This window comes from Neopsephotus bourkii, unplaced genomic scaffold (assembly GCF_033783945.1).
Source record: "Neopsephotus bourkii isolate Nb327-2 ecotype Australia unplaced genomic scaffold, CSIRO-AGI_Nbou_v1 NB_1511, whole genome shotgun sequence".
NCBI lineage: Eukaryota > Metazoa > Chordata > Aves > Psittaciformes > Psittacidae > Neopsephotus > Neopsephotus bourkii.
The window spans coordinates 5,755,965-5,778,133 of NW_026901987.1; the positions used below are offsets into that span (position 1 = coordinate 5,755,965).

Here is a 22,169-nt window from a genome sequence, read left to right on the forward strand (position 1 = left end):
GACATGGGCAGGTCAAAAATCTTGCGGCAGTTTTTGGAAAAAATGGCTCTGGGGTATGATAAATATGTTATTTGTATCTTTTTATATTAAAAAAAAATATATTTATACTTATATATATAAAAAAGTCTTTTGGAATGCATCAGACAGGATTTCTTCTGACTCTCCTCTCTGGAGAACAGTTAAATTCTTCATACATGGCACATCTTGGTGAGTATCAAACTGCACAACAGTTATGCTGTGGTAGGTATTCCTCAACTTTCTTAAAGGTTTTTAACTTGTTCAGGCCTTCAGGTCTCAAGGGCTTCTGTAAAGCCAACTAAGACTAAGCCTTACTCCTTCTACTTTAAGAGCATCACAAGTTAGTCAAAGATATCTGGGAAGAAACACAACAAAATGAAGCGTGTCCTGGAAAATCCCTCATCAATTTTAAGGCAATTATGGAGAACAGATGATAGCACATTAAAGCTACTACTGCTCACAAGCAGGGAAGGAAAGTTCTCTCCCCTAGCTCACCCAAGATTTTATCCTTTCTTCTAAGGAAGTCTGTGCCCCAGGAGCCGAGCATTTCTCTCTTTTGGAGCAAGAGCAATGTAGAACTCACACTGCAGCAAGCCATTCCTAATGCCATTTTGAGAAAAAACACGGTCTATGAAAGAATAGTCTATGGAAGTTTCAGAAAGACAATGAAAACAAAACAAAGGCTGGAGGAACTGCTATCTACTTAAGATTAGCATGGAAGAACATTCAGCCTGTGTATTTGGTGAATTACGGACAGCAGTACGAAAAAGCCTGAAACAGCTCAAATTAGAAACAGGCATATGTGGGAAGACTTAGGACAGTTACATGTTCACAATCAACATGAACATCTAAAAAGATACAGGTTTTCATGTAATGTATCAATCAAAACTGGAAGGAGTCAGCAGTTGTTGCCTTACTTCTTTTCACTACAAGGTCTGAACACTTCCCAGCAAAATCTGACACCTGTCAGTCCTGAAGTCAGCATGCAAAGCACTGTTTCCATATCTGATATGATAAAAAAAAAATTGTCATACTACAAAGTACAACATTTTTGTTGTTCTGATACCCAAACCTTCCAGCTGGACCAGAAAAATAGGAGACTGGGATTTCTGCTCTCACAAAACCAGTCCAGAAATAGTATTTTGTAGGTTTCTGACAAATTTTCTATTCGTATTTTCAGTTTCTTTAAATCAAAGCCAAAGAAAAAAGAAAACAAAAGACAACGTGCTTGGTATTGACAGACTATATAAATGCATTCATGAAACCAAACATTTATCCAAATTTATCCAAAAATGGATAAAAAAGAAAGCTAGTTCACAAACAGAAAAGCACAACAAAGTACATGGAGACAGAAGTTTATAGGAGTAACAGGACCACACAAATACTTCCTAAATTATAATCTTAATATGTGCAATCATGTGGGCAGAATAGAGATTAATCAATCTCTCTAGTAGTCTAGTACATTATAAACCAATTTATCCAGCCTTTTCAAACAAGATTTCCTAGATTTAAATCAAGTTTTTCTCTAAAATTAACTTCTTTGAATGACTAAAACAAATATATTTTCAAACTTTCAAACAGTTGTATGTTTAAGATGTTCCGGAATCAGCTGCACCTTTGCATACGCAAAGTACTTTCTTTACTTCAGTACTGATATACAAGCACCAACAGTAAAATATGTTGCACGCTGTATGGACTCTGAGGAAAAGGAAACCACCACTAGAGCTAACTCAGGATGTAGCCAGTATCCTCATTTATTATTCCACTGCAGCAACAACAACAAAAAAAAAAAAAAAACAAACTCAAGAACTGCAGACTTAGAAGACGCACATAGGAGAAAGATAGAGTTGCTCTCCTTTTCCTCTTTACAAGCACAGCAAACTTCCACAGGTTACTTGGGCACACAGTCACCTAACCATGGCCTTCATGTACAAAACTGGGGTACTTAGTGAAGAAGGATGTGACAAAACCAAAATTCTACTTGATTATGCATTTCTGAAAGTGCCCTACAGTGACAGCATCTCTCACTATCCTCCCTTCACTTTCAAAAGCGAGTCCAATTCGAGCCGCAAGCACTCTGAGCAGCTGATGAGTTACTGCAGTAAACAAATACTTCTTCTGGCAGACTGCAGTATCATGAAGAGCAGGATTAATCACACCTATATCCAAGTCAAGAGGTCTGACCAGCAGGTGAAGGTTTCTTTCCATTACATGGAAACCCAGCTTATTTCAGGATGGAAGTAAACTGACTTACATAATTCAGGTATAACTATACAATAACTGCAGGGGACTCATAAAAGAATGCAGGGAACTGGAAAAAAACAATCTTGACTGGTACCTGTAACATATCTTTAACGAACAAGACAAATATGTTCAGTGTAAAGATGTGCTTCTTACCTCATAAGGCAGTTTATCAAAATATCCGTTAGTCGGCCATTCCCTGAGGGTAACAATGCTGAACTGTTTATTCAGGGTGTCCATTCCACAGCCATAGTTTTCTTCATCCTCCTCATCATCTATATCATTCATATCAATCATTGAAGTCTTAAGTGAAAGCACAGGTCTCTCTTTCACACCATGTAGTACTACTGCATCCAATTCAGTGTAATAGTCCAGAAGAGAGCTGTTCACTTCCAGTCGGATTAAGTTTGTGGGAAAGTTTATCTGTTTGATACAAGGTGTGAACTGCCGTGCCTGAGGACCATTCACCTTTGTAGGTGCCTCGGACCAAAGGATCTCCCATCTGTAAAGGAAAAAAATCACACACATAGACAGCATAGGAATTAGAATCAAAATTACTAAAGCAATTCCTGAATACAGTAAGAGAACTTCTCTGTTACAAGTCTTTAACGAGTAAGAAACATTGTTGAAAAGACAATGAAAAACATTATTTCCCTAAATTTTGTAAGTACCCTAAAGAGGAATTTAACAGGGCAAACTGATTCATCATCTTAGCATATTTTCTCTGCAATGCTAACTAACAAACCAGGCTGCATACTCACAGTCATGAGTACGTAGTCATAGAGTACTGTTATTCATGCAGAAGCTGTTCTAACATCTCACAGGTAATCATAACAAACGGATTACAGATGACTTTGCAATGATAGTCTGTTACTGTAAGTATGCAGGCAGCAGTCTTGCCATGTAGCACAAATACCCAGTCAGCTGACATCTCTTATTTCCCACAAAAGGTTTTAATAATAATAATGATAATAAACCCCCACTGTTCACAGAACATCAAACCTGTTCAAATTGCAGCTATGCATGTTTTTAACACATATATTTTATAATTTAATATCTAAAAAATAATATAAACTTTATCTGTCTAGGCAAGCAAACTATTGCTTTTAAAAGTAATTCACTGCCAAATTACAAAAAAGACAGACTCTTCAAGTAATTTTTGAAAGAGTCCTTTGCAAATAAAGGTAGAACTTCCAAACTGCTAAACTGAAAAGCTTTTCTCCTCTTTGGTCCAGTGACAGAAGGAGGTTCAGGGCACGCACAGAACAAGTACACTTATGTCCTTAATTGCACACACAGACCTCAAATCTTCTCCAGTAAACAGCAGGGAAACCTGCTGCCAGCTAAGTAATCTGGAGAATCAAGTCGTACATTCATTAGGTCTTCAGTGCTCCCAAACTTGCCCATAGTCCTGAAAACAGACACATGCTTTTTATATCTGCGTGGGTCCTCATCCAGTGAATGGATTTTAGAGGTCCTTCAGTCACTGATGCCCATCTTTTCCTCCCTCAAGTCCAGTTAATTCCTAAAGGAAGCCTCCAGCAACCACTGCCACTTTTTTCTGCCTTTATTCTGCATCCCATATGCATAAGCCAGACAAGTTCCACATTTACTCCCTCTCTTTCTGACTCTAGTTTCAGCTTCAAGGATTTCCCTCAGGCTACTTGTCCTGTCACACAGGGTCTCAGGAATGCTGTATCTGCTCCTTAGCACCTCAGCATCTTGGGTTTCCCTAACATACTACTCCTCTGAATTTGCAAGTATTGCTCAACACTGACATATATTGCAGAGCACACAGAGGGAGAAAAAAAAAATTATTGGAAATAAAACCCAAGCAACCAAACCACAAACACATGCTTTATTTTCCAGCACCAAATACTTTGCCCATCATGACAGAAAGTGAAAAATAGGAAGTGCATGTAAGGACTTTCATTAAAACACAGCACACATACTAATAAGGCTTAGAAGCTTTATAGTCGCTACTATTTCAAGGATAGGAAAATTAATCTATATCAGCTGAAACTTCCATTTCACAATGGACATTTTCAGATGCGTACAGACAGATTTTCCTATCTTACATCATGCCACTTTCCACAAATACCTTACAGAAGAACAGGAGGCCTGCACAAGTCTTATGTCAAAGGAAAAAAAGAAAAAAGTAATGGAGTGAAACAAAACATGCAGGACTGGTGAATATATGGCACATCAAAAAGTACCAATGTAGGAGAGGGGACAACTCCACCCTAAGGTTAACAGGTCTTATAAGCCAGACTTAGTAATAAGACATTTCATCTATTTAGGAAATGAAAGTCAACTCATGAAAGAATGTAGCAGATACAGTCACACTCTATACCCGCTCACACAGGTCGATTCCCTATGCAAATACTTTATGTTGGCAATGCACATGACCTTTCTTGAACACATCCAGATCACCATTTGACATTTTGCTTAGATGCTTTCATACACCCACTCAAACTATCCTTAGGGAAACTCAAGGCTATATTTTCACTAATTTAGCACACACTGCACCATCAACTTTCAACAGAATATATCTGTTATTGACTTCTCCTTTGGTGCCCTGGAGAGAGTATTATCTAGCAGTAGCAGAGCTCTGGAAAAAAATAAGGCATCTGAAGGTCTAGGTCCATCAAGCTGCAAAGTAATAATCTCCTTCAGCAAGCAGCATCTTAAGTTTCCAGTCTTTGTAATAAATTGGAGAAAGATACATAGCATGAACTTATAGTCTTGTGAAACTCCACATTACATACCCAGTACTGATGAACAAGATCGGTGACAATTTTCCACTGTCCTTGTCATAATGTTTTCATCAACAGCCCACTAACCTAACTTTAAAGGAATTAGCTGTTGCTTAAAATGGAAAACTTCAAGTCTATCAGGCTGATTTGATGGTTCTTCTCTGCCTTGGTGGCACCACACACAAGAACAGGCCACAACAATTGCTCTGAGTCAGGGTTGGCAAATTCTTCTAGATGTACTCTTAATACACTCATTACTGCAACTAGAAGTGGTCTCCTCACCTAGGATCAGCAGTTCTGATGCTTGAATGGGCTACATGTGATCGGAATGGGAGTGAAGACTCCAAAGTTGTATAAAAAAAAAAGTATAAATTTCCAAGAGGCTTCAGTAAGAACTTCACTGCTTCTGTTCTGGAGCTTTGTTCTGTTTTGGTCATCCATTCCAAAACCTTTCAGAACACACATTTTGACAGTCGGTCCTGGTTTGAACATGTACCAAAATCAGCTTCCCTAGTAAGTTTGCCTGCATTTGTTTCAAGTTTAAGGTGCTCATAAACTATTTAACCCAACACAAAGAGAATCTGAGCCCCAACACATACATACCTGTAAAAAAGTCAATAAAATTTTCCTCTCTCCCTTGAGTTAACTAGGCAGCTGTCACAAAATCAAGCTGAATCAAAATGACTGAAGACATTGCTTGTCCTCAAGTCTTGAAGATACACAGCAACAGCTGATTGAAGATGTTGCAGTAAGAGTGCTTTGATAAGAAAGTTTCATCAGCAATGTGCTAGAAAGCTTCAGTCTTTACAGTGCCATTCAAACCTGAATGAGAGGCAGAATTATTTTCTCTAGCAACTGAAGAAAATGAGGACTTTAAGTGAATATTTTCCATTCAGCTTTAATAGACTCAGTTTTCCCATTAGATTTCTCTCCACCTCAAGAAAATAATCAGAAACTCACTCTGTTCGGATTTCTGATACTAAAGACTCCATACACACACCTATGTGGTTAAAAATAAAACCCTGCATCTTTTAAACCTGTCATTTAAAAAACCCTGTATTTTCTGCTGTGAAGTAAAATACAGTCTAGTGATTTTTAGGCTGAGAAACACACTTGCAAGGTTTGTGTCAAATGAGTGCACATACTTAATGCTCATTTAATTTTTTTCTTGACCTAATGCTGTTGGAAAGCTTTTTAATGCCTAAGATGATGCCTGAGTAGACCTGGTTACTTCTGAAGAAAATATATAATAAGAAAGATTCTTTGGAAAAGAGGCTCCTAGGAAACGTAATCAGATTTCTCTTCAGTAAGAAAAGATTAAACTCTGCCTGCAATCTGCTACAATTTCTTGCATTATAAAATTGAGATTGGTGTAGAAAGTGAATAAAGCACTATGTGCAATTCAAGCACAAAAAAATAAACACCCTGTCCCAAGAAACTTGAAGCTGTGTTAAAAACCAAAAGAAAAGAAAGTTTCAGATAGACCAACAAGTAGAACCAAAAGAAACTTGGAGAATAAAAGGAAACTCAGAGAATAACACGATCACACCTTTGCTGAAATTGCAACTTCTGCTACAATTATAATCATGAAGTGATTATTGATTCATAGAAAAACTCCAAAAACTCACCAAAAAAGTTTAGGTTGACAAGCAAGCATTCTTTACTGCAGCACTGGGAGACATGGGGAATAGCTCCTCCTAGTGTGTCCCCTCCAAGCATCAAACAAACCGTGTTTATATTGTTGATTAACATACATAATCATTACATGTTCTATATATTCATTAGGTCTGTAATCAGTGACATCACATTTCTAGAAAATTCTTTCCACATGTGTACAATAATGTGGTAGTGGTCTTTGGGACCCCTGGTGGTCATTTCTTCCTCATCTCCTTCCTCACTTTGTCCTTTGGCTGAACTTCAGGTTTGGAAAGTCCCATTGTCATGCCAGCAAACACTAGTTCCGTTCTAGCTGGTTATCGTAAAACATTTACCCAAGATACTTCTTCACTGTAATTTACCACAAATCTCTTACCCATTGCTGTTGCTGCAAAGCTACCAAGCCCAATGTTATTTAACCACAAAGCAGAACTGATTTTACTTATTTACAAAAGACTATACTTCATTTTGTATTTCTTTGTTTCATTATAATACATCCCATCTGCTCTTACCCAAGCAAGTGCTCTGTAAATAATCTGTAGGCTACTAACAAGAAAACATCTCCTGCCTACTGCCATGGCAGGCATGCTTCAGCACACTAGGTTCCCCATAACCTGGGAAGTCAGCCCCTTCGCACATCTGTGCATTTATAAATGCAAAATGCAGGCAAAACATATGAACATAAGACATAAGAGCAACGTTAGAACATTCATATCAAGCTGATAAGCAGAGTTCACAGCAGTCTAATTACTATGAGGGAATATGCAGCAGATTTTCCCTTCTACTTAAAGAATTCAATTCTGAAATATCAGACAGCAGACAGGACTCCAAGAATGCTCAGGCCATTTAAAATAGCAAGAGGTATTTCAAATAAATGCCCTCTCCCCATAAGCTTTTTATGGCTTTCTCAAAAATGACTATGTCACATGAACCCAGATTTCATTCTTCTATGACAGGCATCCAGACAAGAAAAAGGCTGTTTTCCTGAAGATGTCAAAACAAGTTATTAAGTAAGGATTCAAATGGCTAGAACTTGTATGCTACACATAGGTGAGATACAGCCCTGAAGGTGCCTTATCACACTCTAATGTGTTGATGGTATCAGCAGTATCTTAGGTGCCTTCAGGACCTTTAGAAAGCGAAAGGAATCCCGCAAGCAGCAAACACAGCTAAGCTAGGAAATACTGAGCCAAGCCATTCATCTACAAATCAAACTCAGAGTTCTGCTCAAAAGAGCATCTAGAAAAATTCTAAGATGAAATAAATTAAACAGAAATAAATGGCAAGAGCACACAAGTCATAATGGAACTTTTCCCAGCCAGTCAAATGATCATAGTATCTCATCTATGAGAAACCACCTAATCAGTGTTACACTTTATCTGTGGAAGAACTAAAACCAAAATAAAATAAATCACAAAATAATCTTCAACCTACTAAGGAAGCTATCATTAATATCATAAGGACATACGGAATCATAGAATTCTTTTAGGTTAGTCTAAATGTTTAGAAACCTTTAAGATCACTTCCAACTGTTAACCTAGCACTGACAAGTCCACCACTAAACCATGTCCTTAAGTGCCACATCCATATGCCTTTTAAATAAGCTCCAGGGGTGGTGACTCCACCACTTCCCTGGGCAGCCTGTTCAGCGCTTGACAACCCTTTTGGTGATGAATTTTTTCCTATTTTTCCAATCTAAACCTCCTCTGCTGCAATTCAAAGCCTGTTGCTTATTATCTGGGAGAAGAGCCCAACCACCACCTGGTTACAACCTCCTTTCAGGTAGTTGTAGAGAGCAATAAGGTGTCCCCCCCAAGCTTTCTCTTCTCCAGGATAAACAAACCCAGATCCCTCAAATGCTCCTCATAAAACTTGTGCTCTAGACCTTTACCAGCTTTGTCCCACTTCTTTGGACACTCTCCAGCAACTATATGCTATGACATTACCCCAAGCACAGCCACACATCTCAAACTAGTTAGGAATCTCTGGTTTTAAGCTTTTTATAAAAGCACTTGAATGTACAGTGTCACTATAACCTGCATGAGATAAGAGTCCCTGCAGTTCTAAGACAGCTCTTCCACTGCCCAAAGAGGGCCACATTGCTGTCACCAAACCCTAAGTACAGAGAATGTGCACCACAATACAAAAATCTCAAGGCTGCACTAGCATAACCATAGTAGAATGCAACGTAAGAAAGGGATGGATTCCTTCACCATAAAACAACTGAGACCCTATGCTACAAAACTCCCTTAATTTTTGATTATTAATTTTTGCTTGGATTTTCTGCACTCAGACAATTCATGTAACAAATCTATACATGGATACTAACATGATGTTAGCATAGTTTAAGAAACAACCAAACATTTCTCAACAGTCAACGGGTAAGTGGCACTGATGAAAAGCACAGGTCTTCATGTGTAAAGACAGCAGTTTCTATGACATTTATGACTTTTAAAAATTGTTTTATGCAGAAGAGAGTGATGCAATGTCTTCTCTGTTTAAAGCTGCAAAAGCTATGAGAAGACACAGAACTCTCAAACTGCTGGAAGTTAGTTGAAAATGATTTCACATTAACTGCTTGTCCTGGGTTTAGCAGTAGCAGTCAATTTTTTCTCCTTGTTAGTCACTGGTGCAGCATTGTGTTTTGACTTTCAGCCTGGGAACAGAGCTGATAACACCAATGTTTTTAGTTGCTGCTCAGTAATGTTTACTCTGACCAAGGACTTTGTGAGTCTCATGCTCTGCCAGGGAGGAGGGGAGGCCGGGAGGAAGCAGAGACAGGACACCTGACCCAAACTAGCCAAAGAGGTATTCCATACCACAGCATGTCATGCCCAGGGAGGTAACTGGGAGTTACCCGGAAGGGCACGGGTGCTCTCTTTTGGGTCTGACTCGTTTCAGCAGGTGGTATCGTATTGTAGTAGTAGTGATTTGTGTTGTACCTTAGTTGCTGGACTGTTCTTGTCTCAACCCGTGGGAGTTGCATTCTTTCGGTTCTCCTCCCCATCCCTCCAGAAGCAAGGGGGGAGGGGGGGAGGGAGGAAGGAAAGAAAGAGGGAGGAAGGGGGGGAGTGAGCGAACATGCTGTGTGGCTGGGTTTAAACTACAACACTACAGAAGAGCTGATCCTACCTCTAAAAAACGGCTCTGAATAATGCTGATCTGAGACAGCACCATACAAAGCTGCAACTGATAGCAGTATTCAGTGCACCAGCAACCGAGGAACATGACTAAAGACCCTTTTCTGAATACCTGTGTAAGTTCCTCTTTCAGACAACTGAAGCATAAAGTGAGCAACAGCAGCACAGTGGCCAATGTGAGCTATAGCCACTTTTCCACAAGAATATATACAGTCCCCTTGAGTGAGGGCTGTGGTGGCCCAAGTCCTTACAGAGCCTCTTGTAGGTTAGAAGTTTTTGCACACAGCAGTCTTGGCTTAGCTGATGTTTTAAATATTAAACAAAGAAAAAAAAAAAAAAGACTACTCAGCTCAACTAGTATAATCCACTAAATGTAACATTTAAACAAGTCTCAAGAGACTTTTTCCTCTCAACAGTTTTGAATTCACCATTAATATGGTCTTTTCTTTGTATCAAAGAAAGAGCTGATGAAAAGGAACTTTTCTAATAACCTGCCGTTTCTACATTGGTGTTCAGAAAAAAACAGATCCAGAGTCGGCAGATAAAACAGTACTTTAAGGTTTTTAGGGAATAAGGTGATTTAAAATTCTGCATCAAAATAGAAAGAGGAGGAAGACAAATTCTAAGTGTCCTTCCAGTAATTCAGACAGGGCCTTTTTAACAGAAGGAGATAGTACAATAGTTCTTCAAGTCCAAAACATCAATTCAACACAGAGTAACTGAGATTATCATCAGCATTTCAGCTTCAAAAAGAATAATTCTTAGTTGACACTTCAGAAAATTTCTGGAAATGAAAACAAGGGGCCAGGAACTGAAGCAGAAAAGAGACCACATTCTTGCAACTCTTCATATTCCCCTTATATGGGGAAGAGAATGAACAGAGGAAAAATACTGCATACCTCATGTGGAGAAAGAGTTCCTTTATCTTCCCTTCAAGATGTTAAGATATGTTTGTCTCTTTCAGAAGAAAGAGCCAAACCAAATGTGCAGCTCTCAACAGACAAGTCCTGCTGAGGAAAGGTAAGCCAAAAAGAAACAAACAAACAAAAAAAAGTCCCTCTAACACTTTCCTAGCATCAAAACTGACAAGTCCTGAAGATGCAGCACAGACAACTTCTTCTGAGTTCTTCTAACCAAGATATTGTTAACGTAGGTAGGCAGAAGATACTCTTGCCTACAAATTCAAAAGCAGGTCCTACAGAAGGTTCATCCTTATTTACAAAGAATTGAAAGTCTGAGCTCTGACTCTGTCCACACCCCAAGCACAGTCATAAAGCACATCCAAGAAGTTTCATATTAGTATTTTTTAGTATTTTTACTTTCACCTTCTTTTAGCACTCTGAAATATTTTTTATTCTTAGTGCTCATTACTAAACAGCTCTTTCAGTTAACACTTCTTAAGCTTTCCTACAATGCTTATTGGTTTTTACACGAAACTACAAGGAGTATTATTTTAAGAGCCAAAACCTAAACAGGCATTTTTATAAAACAGCATTATCCTATATCCTATTACTCAGAATTATATCTTCATACCGACCTGCAGAGCACGATCTTACTATTACTCTAAAACAGTATTATCAAGTTACAGAAATATCTTCATAAATCTGTGCTACATTATAAAATAGTAAAATGGAAGTTCATAGAGTAATTGACCAAAAACCATTTCACATTAGGTTCCAAGTTTAGAAGTCTTAAAAGCTGCCTTTACCACATACCATTTCATAAATAAGTTCTGTATTACAGTGCCAAAGAGACTCTACTTCTGAAGCTAGGTGGCTTACTATTATTAGTTTGATTTATCACTGTCCCTTGAATTCAGATGTTTACTTTAGAGCTATACAGTATATATTTATCAGAGTGCTGTAAAACAACTGTACCAAAAAACAGTAAGTGACAGAACCACACAAAATATACTAATTGGGAATTTTGAATATATGACATGACACCTGATTTTCTAGGGATTTTGAATAAACATCAATGGCCTAGTATTAGGAAGTATGGGTTACTACATTAGACCTCAAAGCATGCTTTTTGGCTGTATCTGTAACAGGCAAGCCAGGAAAAAAACCACCCAGTATCCAAGCTAACACTGCTTATACTGCCACAGTCTGCACTTTAAAGGAACACTGTATTGGTTTAGCATGCTATTTTCTATAGGATAGTTTTTCTTCTATCAGTTTTCTTTTATGGGTTCTTTACTATCTTTCTGATGCATACAGAATACTTTGACTGCATATACTGATAGCTTTTCCCCATGTTCTTCCCCACTATGCTTTTATCTGTTTTCTTTCTCCTTCCATTTCTATATTCTAATCTCCTCACTAAGAGCCTCACACCCCGTACAGTGCTTTTCTTTATTATCTTACCAATTTCCAGGTTCCCATCTTCCTGCCCCCCAAATGAAATTGCATCATGACTTCCTACTATGAGGAAAACCAACAGGATCAAATTGGCTTCTTTTAGCCTATGAAGCAAGTGTAAAAATGATGTATGGCTAACACCCTTATATCATACAAAAAAAAGTAAAATCAAACAAATGGCATCACCTTTTGTCCAACTGTTCTGTGCTTCTGGCTTTGGCCTCATTTCCATATGAACAGTTATAGTGCCTGATTGTACTATACATACAGCCTAACGTATGCAGCCAGAAGAAAGTTTATGGCTACTTGAAGAAGGATGATACAGCAACCATGAATCCTCAGCCTCTCCTACATCGTTTGCTTTTTTTATTGGAGAAAGAGAAGAACTCGGAAATGTCACTTCAAAACTGATTTTTGCACATACATAATAATTATTACTCATTAAAATTCCAACACAAAAACTATCATTACACAAACATAATTAGGATCTGCATTAATTCCTACAAAAAAATCCACATCTCAAGCTGCTATCAAAACATGTCACCAGAGTTTTAAAAACATGCAGAAATAGAGGAAACATCAGTGTATCAGATATAAAACAGAAGTACTAGGAAGTAGTTTGCTACACAGCATTATTTGTAGCATTTAACATCTTACAGGAAAGCATTGAGGATAAAAAAAAAATAAATTACCTTACTTCAGCTGGCAGATTTTGTGAGTAAGGGTTTGCAGAGCATGCCAAAATCCTGACTACAGCTCCAGGATGATACGTTTCCAGAATGTGCACTGCAGTGGGATAAACTGGTTCCTCAAAAGCGAGTTCCACATAATCCTGGCTACAGAAGGTTGGTGGTGTCCTCTTGAACGGCAGCCGAGCACTAGGGCAATGATCCCACCAGGTTCCGTAAGTTCGAAAAACAGCAGTCTGAGTAAAGTCACCAGAACTAGGGTACACATTAGGAATACCTGCTAAATTCCACATGGTATACGACATGCTGTTTTCACTACCATAGTGAGAACTGAAATCCAACACTTCTTTGGCATACTGAACTATTTCAACATTGATAGGTAAGGCTCGGGTGTTTGATTCAATAGCCCTTCGGCTGTTCATTTCTCCTCTCGTCGCTGTCCTAGCTCGGCGCCGAAGGCACATATAGTAAAACATGCTCAGAACTGTTAACATGGGAAACACTGGTGACATCTAGATCTGACTTGGGAAGATGCAAAAGGTCAGGAGTCCTTTATAAGGTGCATTAACTGCTTGTGATGTTTTGGAAAAGAGCTGATAAAACAGAATGAATAAACACAGTAGGCAAATAAAGCATTCTTACAAAGCAAAGTGTACTCCTTTAAATACTGTCTTAAACAAAATACTGCTATTAGACCAGTAATAAACTACTACATTTTAAGACAATTATTTAGTTAGAGGCTATTAAGTGAGCCCACCCCACCCCCCATTTACTGTGTTTAAAAAAAAGACTATGAAGAAAAATTAGCCAAAACTAGCCCTCAAGCAACAAAAAGCCTAATGATTAAATAAAGCATTATTTTCAGAGATTTATTAAGAGGCAAAAAAAAAACTTGCATCGACTTATGGAAATTAAATCAAGTATGAAATGAAATCTGGCCTTTGCAGTAAACAACTGTAGAAGAGTATCTGAAGGTACAGCTAAAATTATCCATAGTATAGCTTTGAAATACTTAAAATAAAACTGACTTCTAAACAAAGTACTCAAGTAAGGCTGTAGCAGTACACAGCTCAACAAAACCTAAGTTACTTCACTGCTTATATTTTGAGGTAAGACTTGCCAGACCCAAATTAGTTCATTTAAAGATAGCTCAAGTGTATCTATATTATTCTAGAATCTGGGGAAAAAATACACTCTTCTAAGATAGCTCATGTAGAAAGCTGGACAGCCGCTCCAGCAAACTGTTATCTCGAATTTGTTCCCATGATTTGTGAACAGTTTTAAGAGTGAAAAAAGTGAGCTTTGGGCAGTTAATACAAACCAAAAATTTAACCCACTGCTTCCTTAGAGCACTAGCCTGAAACACTCACAAAACCACTGCCTTTACCCTTTGAAAGTTGTCCATAACAGCATTCACCAACAATAGAAGGATCACGAGCCTCCTGAAGGATGATCAGAATTCATTAACAACATCATCTTCCTTTAAGCCAAGCAATAAAGTAAGTCTTCAAAAGAGTCTTGGCATCAGAAGCTGAAGTCCCCATAGAAAGCATTTTAATTCTGATAAGAGAAAATATTTTAATTTATGTAACAACTCGGTTAAACACAAAATGTGCTAGATCTGCATGCTGCTAGGCTGCCTAAAAAATCAACATAAAACATACTAATAATTAAGGTACAGATGCAGTTTACACAGCATACACCAAATCACAAGACAAACATACAAACAGGTTTAGCAATTAGAGAAAGCCAAATTGAAAGCAAGTCTCTTTAGTAAAGTTTTCTATTTACAACAGGTATGAAGAAATATTTATAGCTGAATGTTGTCCTCGGGCTGTATCATATTCCCTACTAATAAGGATCCTATTACATATGCTTGTCCCATATTTAGCAGCCACTCCATACCTGCATGATGTGAACTTTCAGATTTACTAACACACAATAAATGCAGAACATTTTCTCTGATTACTACTAGCATTACACAACACACTTGGCAATAACACAGCACTCCAGAATTCACATCCTCCAGCACCACAAACTTTTTCACAAACTGGCCTTCTGATTAACCTATTCATCAGCTTTACTAGGAAAGAAAAACAAGTAATGCCTGTAACCTGTGAAGAGGCCAAAACAGGGATGACTAAGCATGTCTCAAAATAGAATAAATGTTTCTTCAACAGCCTGTACTGGAGTGGCTGGTTAGTTTACCACAGGATACACAGGGTGGTAATCACTGAACTAACAGAGCTGACTCTTCTACTGCAGAAGACACATCAAACAACAACTACCATGTTGTCTCATATTGCCTGGCAAAGATGTGTGCAATGGTTACCATTCTTCATAGAGCTTTTGACAGCAGGAGTAAATAACTGAACAAATTGAGATGAATCAAAATTACTTTTGTATGCCTCTATATAAACCCAGTGTTTTTTTCTTTGGGTAAACTGCTTGTTTCCCATACTGACAAAATGCACGTAACGGCTCTCTTTGGCTTGAACATTGCCAACAAGAAGGAGCTTGTGGTAACAGATAAGGACAGGCTGCACTATTTGACCCTCTAACTTGTGACAGTGAGAAAGTTTACTAACAAAGTGTTCACTTTTCACTTTCATGCCTCTTCTATTATTAGCTTTTTGTTTAGTTCCTGTCCTTCACTCAGTTTCACATGTTCACATAACTGTCAACAACATGAATTACTCCTGACATTCAGTGCAGAAGGGAATGCGTAAGACAGTATGCTGGATCCACTTCAAGCTCTCCTGGAATGCCAAAACCCAATAATGTCACATTTCCCCCAAACATCCTGTTGAACCACCTTTTAGAAAAGGCACTGGGAATAAAAGTACCACAACCCCCAATCTCTCCCCCTCACACAAAAAAAAATAACAAAAAAAATCCCAACCAAAAAAACCCAAAGCAACAACAAACAAACAAACAAAAAAAAAAACCACAAAAAGAAATCCACCCCAAGAAACAAAAGAACTCCAAACTGAAAACTGTTATTTTATCTTTTCAGCATGGAGCTGCTGTAAGATGTAAATGAAGATTACAAATACATCTTCTTCCTGGATTTTTCCCTCCTAAAAAGAAAAATCTATCTACAGAATATGCCAACAGACATTAAACTTCAACAAACTTACTGCTGTCAAACCCTGGAATCACATATAAACCAGAATATACACCAGCTTCTAGCTCAAAATTTCACTAATTAACATGTTTTGAAGGCTTCTCCATGGAAATTATAGCTTTACAGAGCTCAATTTTAAGAATATGAAGTATTTCAAGATCAGGTACGAATCACTTACCTCACATACACATCCTACACTTCTCACATACATACTATGTTGCACGTTTGCATTGCAAACTCCAGGCTTCCTCTGGCCATAGCCCGGAGCTCTTACAGCACTGCTGTAAAACCAGCTGTGCTCCCTATCAGCTTGTCAAAGAGCAGCTCAACTGCCAACTCATCCAGAGCTAGGCATCAACTAGCTGGCCAGTTTAAGCCAGGTCTAACAGAGCAGGTAACCTGAAATCATGCTGCAGATTTTCCATTAGCAGAAATGGAAATTAATTTCATAAAACCTGGAAAAAATTGGTATCTTTGACACACCACTTTGTCAATTTTGGCTGACACTGGTCAACAGGCTCAAAAGTAAGTAGGAAGAAACAGGGAGGAGCATACATCTTTCATAAAAATGCATTAGTTTGAACAATACAAGTGGAGGTAAATTACTTCCAGAGAGTTAAAAGCAATATAGAATTTAGTAGATTAGTTTCCACTAAGATGAAAGAGAAAATTATTAAGAAGGAAAATGAGCATTAGGACTACAATACAAATAAGAACTCTTCTTCTGGAATTTTAAAAGAAGTGTCAAGAACTGTGTACAGTTAAAAGACCAATGAAAAATTGCTCAGAAGGTTAAAGGATAATAAGCCAGTGCAAGAATTACATTAAATACGCACCAGTCAGGCCAGATGATATAGAGAGATTTCTTCAGGAACTACCACAGGTCAAGCTGGTTTCCAATTAAAGGGAGTTAACTTTGCAAAAAAGATTAAAATGCAGACTCAGGCCTATACAAGGAGTTAAGATAAACAGCGCTGGAGTGGAGCAGTTCGTGTACATGCAAAGTTTATGTGGAAAAATTCCCCCTCCCCCAGACTACATGATTATTTTTAAGACATCCATTTAGGCCTATGCAACTATACTTTCCAATCGCCAAAAGCATCTTCGGCCCATTGCATATTATTGATTTCCACTTGTACAAGTATAATTATGCCAAACTGAAGCTTAATAAAGGTTTCTTTTAACTGTGTCTTATTATCCTCCTCCCAAGAAGCAGCCTTCTACTTCTTTCCTTTTATTTGGCTTCTTTCATATAATCATTTCTTTCTGTCAATATATCACTAAACAGACTGAAATGGCACTATTAAACATCAGGAACTCCAGTGGCCACCACAGACTAACACCGAGGGTGTTAACTGTTCAGTCAGAAACAGAAAGCAATGCACTATGAATGCATAGCAACACTGCGAGTTGCTGTCCCAGGCCTCCCTGCTCATTTTGCACTTCCAGACTGTTTCTCACCCCTGGCCTCTTGGGGCTGCCTGAGCTCTGCCCCACCTCATGCCCCACGCAGACTCACCCCTCTCGGCTCCTCAGCCACCTCTCCAGCCAGCACTTCTGAGGAACACTGCGGCTAACCCAGCCAGACACCGACACCAACCACTCCTGCAAGTAAGTGCAGTGTTCAGTCTGTTCATCTCCCTGAAACAACTCACTGCCAGTTTTAACAAAAACCAGTGCTGGCTCTAAGACTGCAACACTCTCAAGGCAGACCAGCTCGAAGGGCCATGGAAATGTTACCTTTGAGTTTACAAAATAGACAGGACTTCAGAGAACGAGACCACACTTGGCATGGAATAAAACTTTCCTAGAAGAGAGAGATGCCACCTTCTTTCAAAATACATTACAGCCCATCGCTTTACTTACAGTCTCTCCTATTCAGATCATTACTTAACTGACAGCTATTTCAATTACATGAGGAAATACCTTTTTCTATTATGATTAACACTTCTTCCCTTCATGCTATACATGAAGTCCTCTAAGACTGGAATTGACTTCTTTCAAACACAACAAGACTATATAAAGAAAAATGTCTTACGGATTCTGTACAGATTTCATGGGAACAGGCACTAATTAAGCTAAAGCATTCAAAAGGTCTAGATCTTTTCAGTCTTCTTCTGTTTTGCCCCTTTTTACAGGGATTTTATGTACACAAATCTATTTTGTGTACAGTCCTGAAATGCTGTCCTTACGTATCCCTGGCAAATCATGTGTTAGACAAGAATTTGTACTATTTGAAAAGCACATGCACCTACAAGTCATGTATACACATCAGGTTTGATTCTTAAAGCCACAGAGGTAATAATTCCTCTTTACACCAGCTTTGCTAATCTCACACTTGGGACTACTGTGCAGGTTTCTTTCATTTGACTATAAAAGAAACAACAGCACTAACAAATTACAAAGAACATATAAATGACAAAAGCGATAGGCTGTATTACCTCTGAAGAAAGATTAATGCAATTTAATATACGTGTCTTAGATAGAAGACAGTAAATCGGAAATCTCTTAATAATCTTTGTACACTAATAAATAGAGGGAATATAGGATCTGTACATTACAGGCTAAACCAGAGTATTTTTACCACAGGTTAGTATCTCCCACTGTTAATTACCTAGATTATACTAACATCTACACTCAACTTGTTGAAACCAGAAGCCAATATTAATTAAAAATTAATAAGCTCTTTGAGCATACTTCAAACTCAGGCCCCACTCGCTGTGATTCTTCTTGTGTTATGGCACTATGAGCAGCCATTTGGGACTTATAAATTTACAGTTTGAAAAATAATGGCACATCATGGCAATTATATCTATTTAAAATCTTGCTTGTGGCACAATCATGAACATTAAAACATACAAAATCCACTAATTTCAGATTACTTCACTAACTGCCCATTCCTTCCTGCTAGGAGCAGAGCTCACTGCACAGTGTTAGCACCACAGCACAAAACAGACAAAAGTTCCTCAGGCATCTGAAACACGGCAAGGGTGACCGCTGTTGACACTCACAGTTCACATGTAAGGAATTGTTTCTCACTATGGGTAAATCATCAGGTAGCCCCTTTTTAAAACCGGGTCATTCTACACAGAGCCTAGTTACCAGCATCAGACCAGCTGCCCTTCCACCTATGGTGAAACTCTCCTCATGCAGAAAAAAAAAGTAAAAATATCCCAGTTCAATACTACTCTCAATAATCAACCGAAGTGCATCTGTGTTCTCATTTTCTCTTCACTACGTTGTACCACTTCTCAATGCAGGCATATTCTGTATGCCAACTGCCCCCTCGCTGCCCTGACCAGAGCGGATTAGGCCACGGCGCTGTCTCCCACAGTCCAACCACCAGCCTGCGCTACGATAAATAACAAGTCACACCAAGTGAAGCACCCCGAAGCACGTACCTAAAATAACAAATACGTAAGTACTGCCAGCTGAGCTCCCGCCCTGTGCTTCTGTCGTGTTGTGACGGGTCAGCTGGGGCAGGAAGGTGTAACTCGTGTAATACAACAGGTACCACGCAGCACTGAACGCTTGTGGGGAGCCCGGCTCTACAGGGACCCGCACAGGAGACGACACCCCGGTGCTGCCGGCTCCTACAACGGCTCCTCCGGCGTGCTCCATCTCCTCCCCTAATGTCGCATTCCCGGGGCACCCGCGCTCCCTGCCGACACGGACCTTCGCCGGGTCAGGTCTCGCGGAGACCCACGGGCACCGGTGGGGCTCCCCCACCGCGGAGCACGCGGGGCTGCCTGGCACGGCCACCGCCGCCGGGTCCCCTCCCCGCCGCTCAGACAGCACCCGCCCCGGCACCGACAACCACCGAACCACAGCCGGGGAACCGTCCAAGCGGCCCGGCCGTTGGGCGAGCACACACCTGCGGCCGGCCACACCCGCCGCGCAGGACCAGGACCGGCACCGTACGGGGCTGCCCCGGGCCCGCCATCGCGCTCAGCGGGCCGCGCCCTACGGGATGGACCCCGGTGGGCAGCGCGGCCCCCTTCCCCTCCCACCCCGCGCGCGCGGGAGCGGAGCCGCCACCCTACCCCGTCCGGAGGGCGGAGCACCTCGGGCCGCGTGCCACCGCCGCGACACGCGCCGCCGGAAGCTCCGCAACGGCGGCGGGGGGCGGGGCGCCGGGGGAAGGGGCGGAGCTGCGGGCGTGAGCGGCGGCGGGCACGCGCCTCAGCGCGGGCGGGAGGAGCGACCGTTAAGGGCCGCCGTGATCGGCGTGCGCTTCGCTGAGGGAGGCGGTGGGAGAGCTCTGCCCAACCCGGCGTCCCTTTGTTTTAGTTGCAAAATGAAGCGAGCGGCGGTGCAGGCCAATTGTATTGTTATTGCTTGTGATCCAGCCCTCTGTGTCTTGTGTCGTGGTGAGGCGGGTGCTGCCCACCTGCCCGTGGCAAGCCCCAGCCTGGTTTCTCCGAGAGCTTTTCGTCAAGCGGTTCGTAAATCCTGCCCTAGGGGCAGCGCAACCAGCTCACGCTTTTAACGTGGTGTTTTTGAGTCCCCGGCGTGTCAGAAGGCCAACCCTGATTTTAATTGATCTTAATGAGTGCTTGCCCCAACTAGTGAACTTTAGTGCCTCTTGGGTCCCTAACACACATATTGCAAGTGTATTTTGCTTCCATGTCCTTTAATTCGGTATGCATACCCAAGCGTTTGTGCTTTCTCTTTCAACCCCCATTTCTGATCCCAGCTCTTGTGACAATTACTGATATTGCTATCCATCTGCCTAGCCTCCTCATGTGTCCAGAAATGCTCCCATGCTAGATGGTGCCTGCAACCGTCTGGTTATGGTAGAAAAGAGTGATGATGCTGACTGACTAACTGGTAAAAATTTAATTCTAAAAAATCCAGAAAAGATTAAAAATACTTGACATCTAAGATACTTTCTGTATAATGCTTTAATACAAATTCTAAATATTTTTAATGCATTCAAAATAGAGAGATCCATTTATTTCGGATAGAGTGCCTCTGTTGCTAAGTGTAGTGGCAGATAAGCCACTGTTCTCCACAAGCAGACCTGCCAGGGTGACCAGTTTATATAGGTGATTCATATAGCTGCCTGCACATGTGTGCACATACAGAAACATATACATACAACCAATTTTTATGTGCATAGGGTGGCACTTTACCATTTTTAAACAGCAGTTTAAGGCACTATTGCTGTGGAAGAAGAAAGTAGGATCTTCAGTTTTAAGTGCCATTGGTGGTTATGCCTTTCTGCCTCTTTTAACCTCACTTCTATCCTGCAGTAAGTTGCTAGCTACAGGGTGCTTGTAAAGGTGATTTTAATAATCACCTTCCCAGGCAGTGGCCACCTCAAAAATTATATTCCTACTACAAAAAAGAAAAAATACGTCAAAATAAGACTATGAATAAGTTTGAGTCAGAAAATAGGTTAGGCATGAAGGTGGTTTTTTGAGGTTTATTTTGTTTACATTATTGTTTTCATTTTAAGTTTTGTACATATTGTGCTATTCTCCCTTTCCGAATGTAATGAAGGGAAAGAGAACACTCAGAAGGGGCAATTTGTCTGACCTATTGAAGACTTCTACTTTAGCATTAAATATGTCACCTAAGAACGGAGATGAAGAAGTTTCTATTTCTGCCTATTGACTATAAAGAAAAAACAGGCAACTAGTGGATATATCAGTACAGAGGACTGTATTTGGCTGAATCATTCCTACCTTGTGTTTAAGACTGTATTGAGACTGAGTTCTGCTTAGGTGTAGAATATAGACAGATATGAAAAGTTTTTCTCTTAGTCTGCTCATTGCCATCTCACAGAGACTGGAGTTATCACAGATTCATCTTAAGTTTAGCTTTGTAAAGGTTATGTGTTTGATCTAGTCTGCTAGGATCATTCTATAATTCATGGGGATACATGGATACCTCTAGGTGATCCAGCCTATTGCATTCACTCCTATGATGGGTGCCCAAGATACATGGAAGATACCACTTTTTGGAGGTACATCTGTCTCTTCTTGGCATAGACCATACCCAGGCTTTCAGACAGCAAATAGGATGTGCTCTGTATGAACTCATCCCTACTAATTGAGACAAATTACAGAACCAGCTCTGCTGTTATTCACAGAGGTTGTCCAGCAGCAGAGAGCATTTTAAAACTGCAGAGGGACTAGTATTTGTTGAAGGGGACAGAGGACATTGGGTAACAGTGT

General features: G+C 40.0%; 1 protein-coding gene across 7 annotated transcripts in view; it reads right to left on the minus strand.

Annotated features, from left to right (window-relative positions):
• The window catches only part of FBXL4 (F-box and leucine rich repeat protein 4), a 57,035-nt gene extending 36,918 nt beyond the window's left edge, over window positions 1-20,117 (minus strand). The window contains exons 1-4 of one of the 7 annotated variants that reach the window (XM_061369851.1): window positions 20,031-20,117; window positions 14,248-14,420; window positions 12,864-13,453; window positions 2,416-2,761 (exon numbers count right to left, since the gene is read on the minus strand). In XM_061369851.1, the coding sequence (XP_061225835.1) occupies window positions 2,416-2,761; window positions 12,864-13,372 (855 nt within the window). In that variant the 5' untranslated portion in view covers window positions 13,373-13,453; window positions 14,248-14,420; window positions 20,031-20,117. The other 6 variants (XM_061369852.1, XM_061369856.1, XM_061369855.1 and 3 more) reach the window with 6 other exon arrangements.
• Between the last annotated feature and the right edge of the window lie 2,052 nt (window positions 20,118-22,169).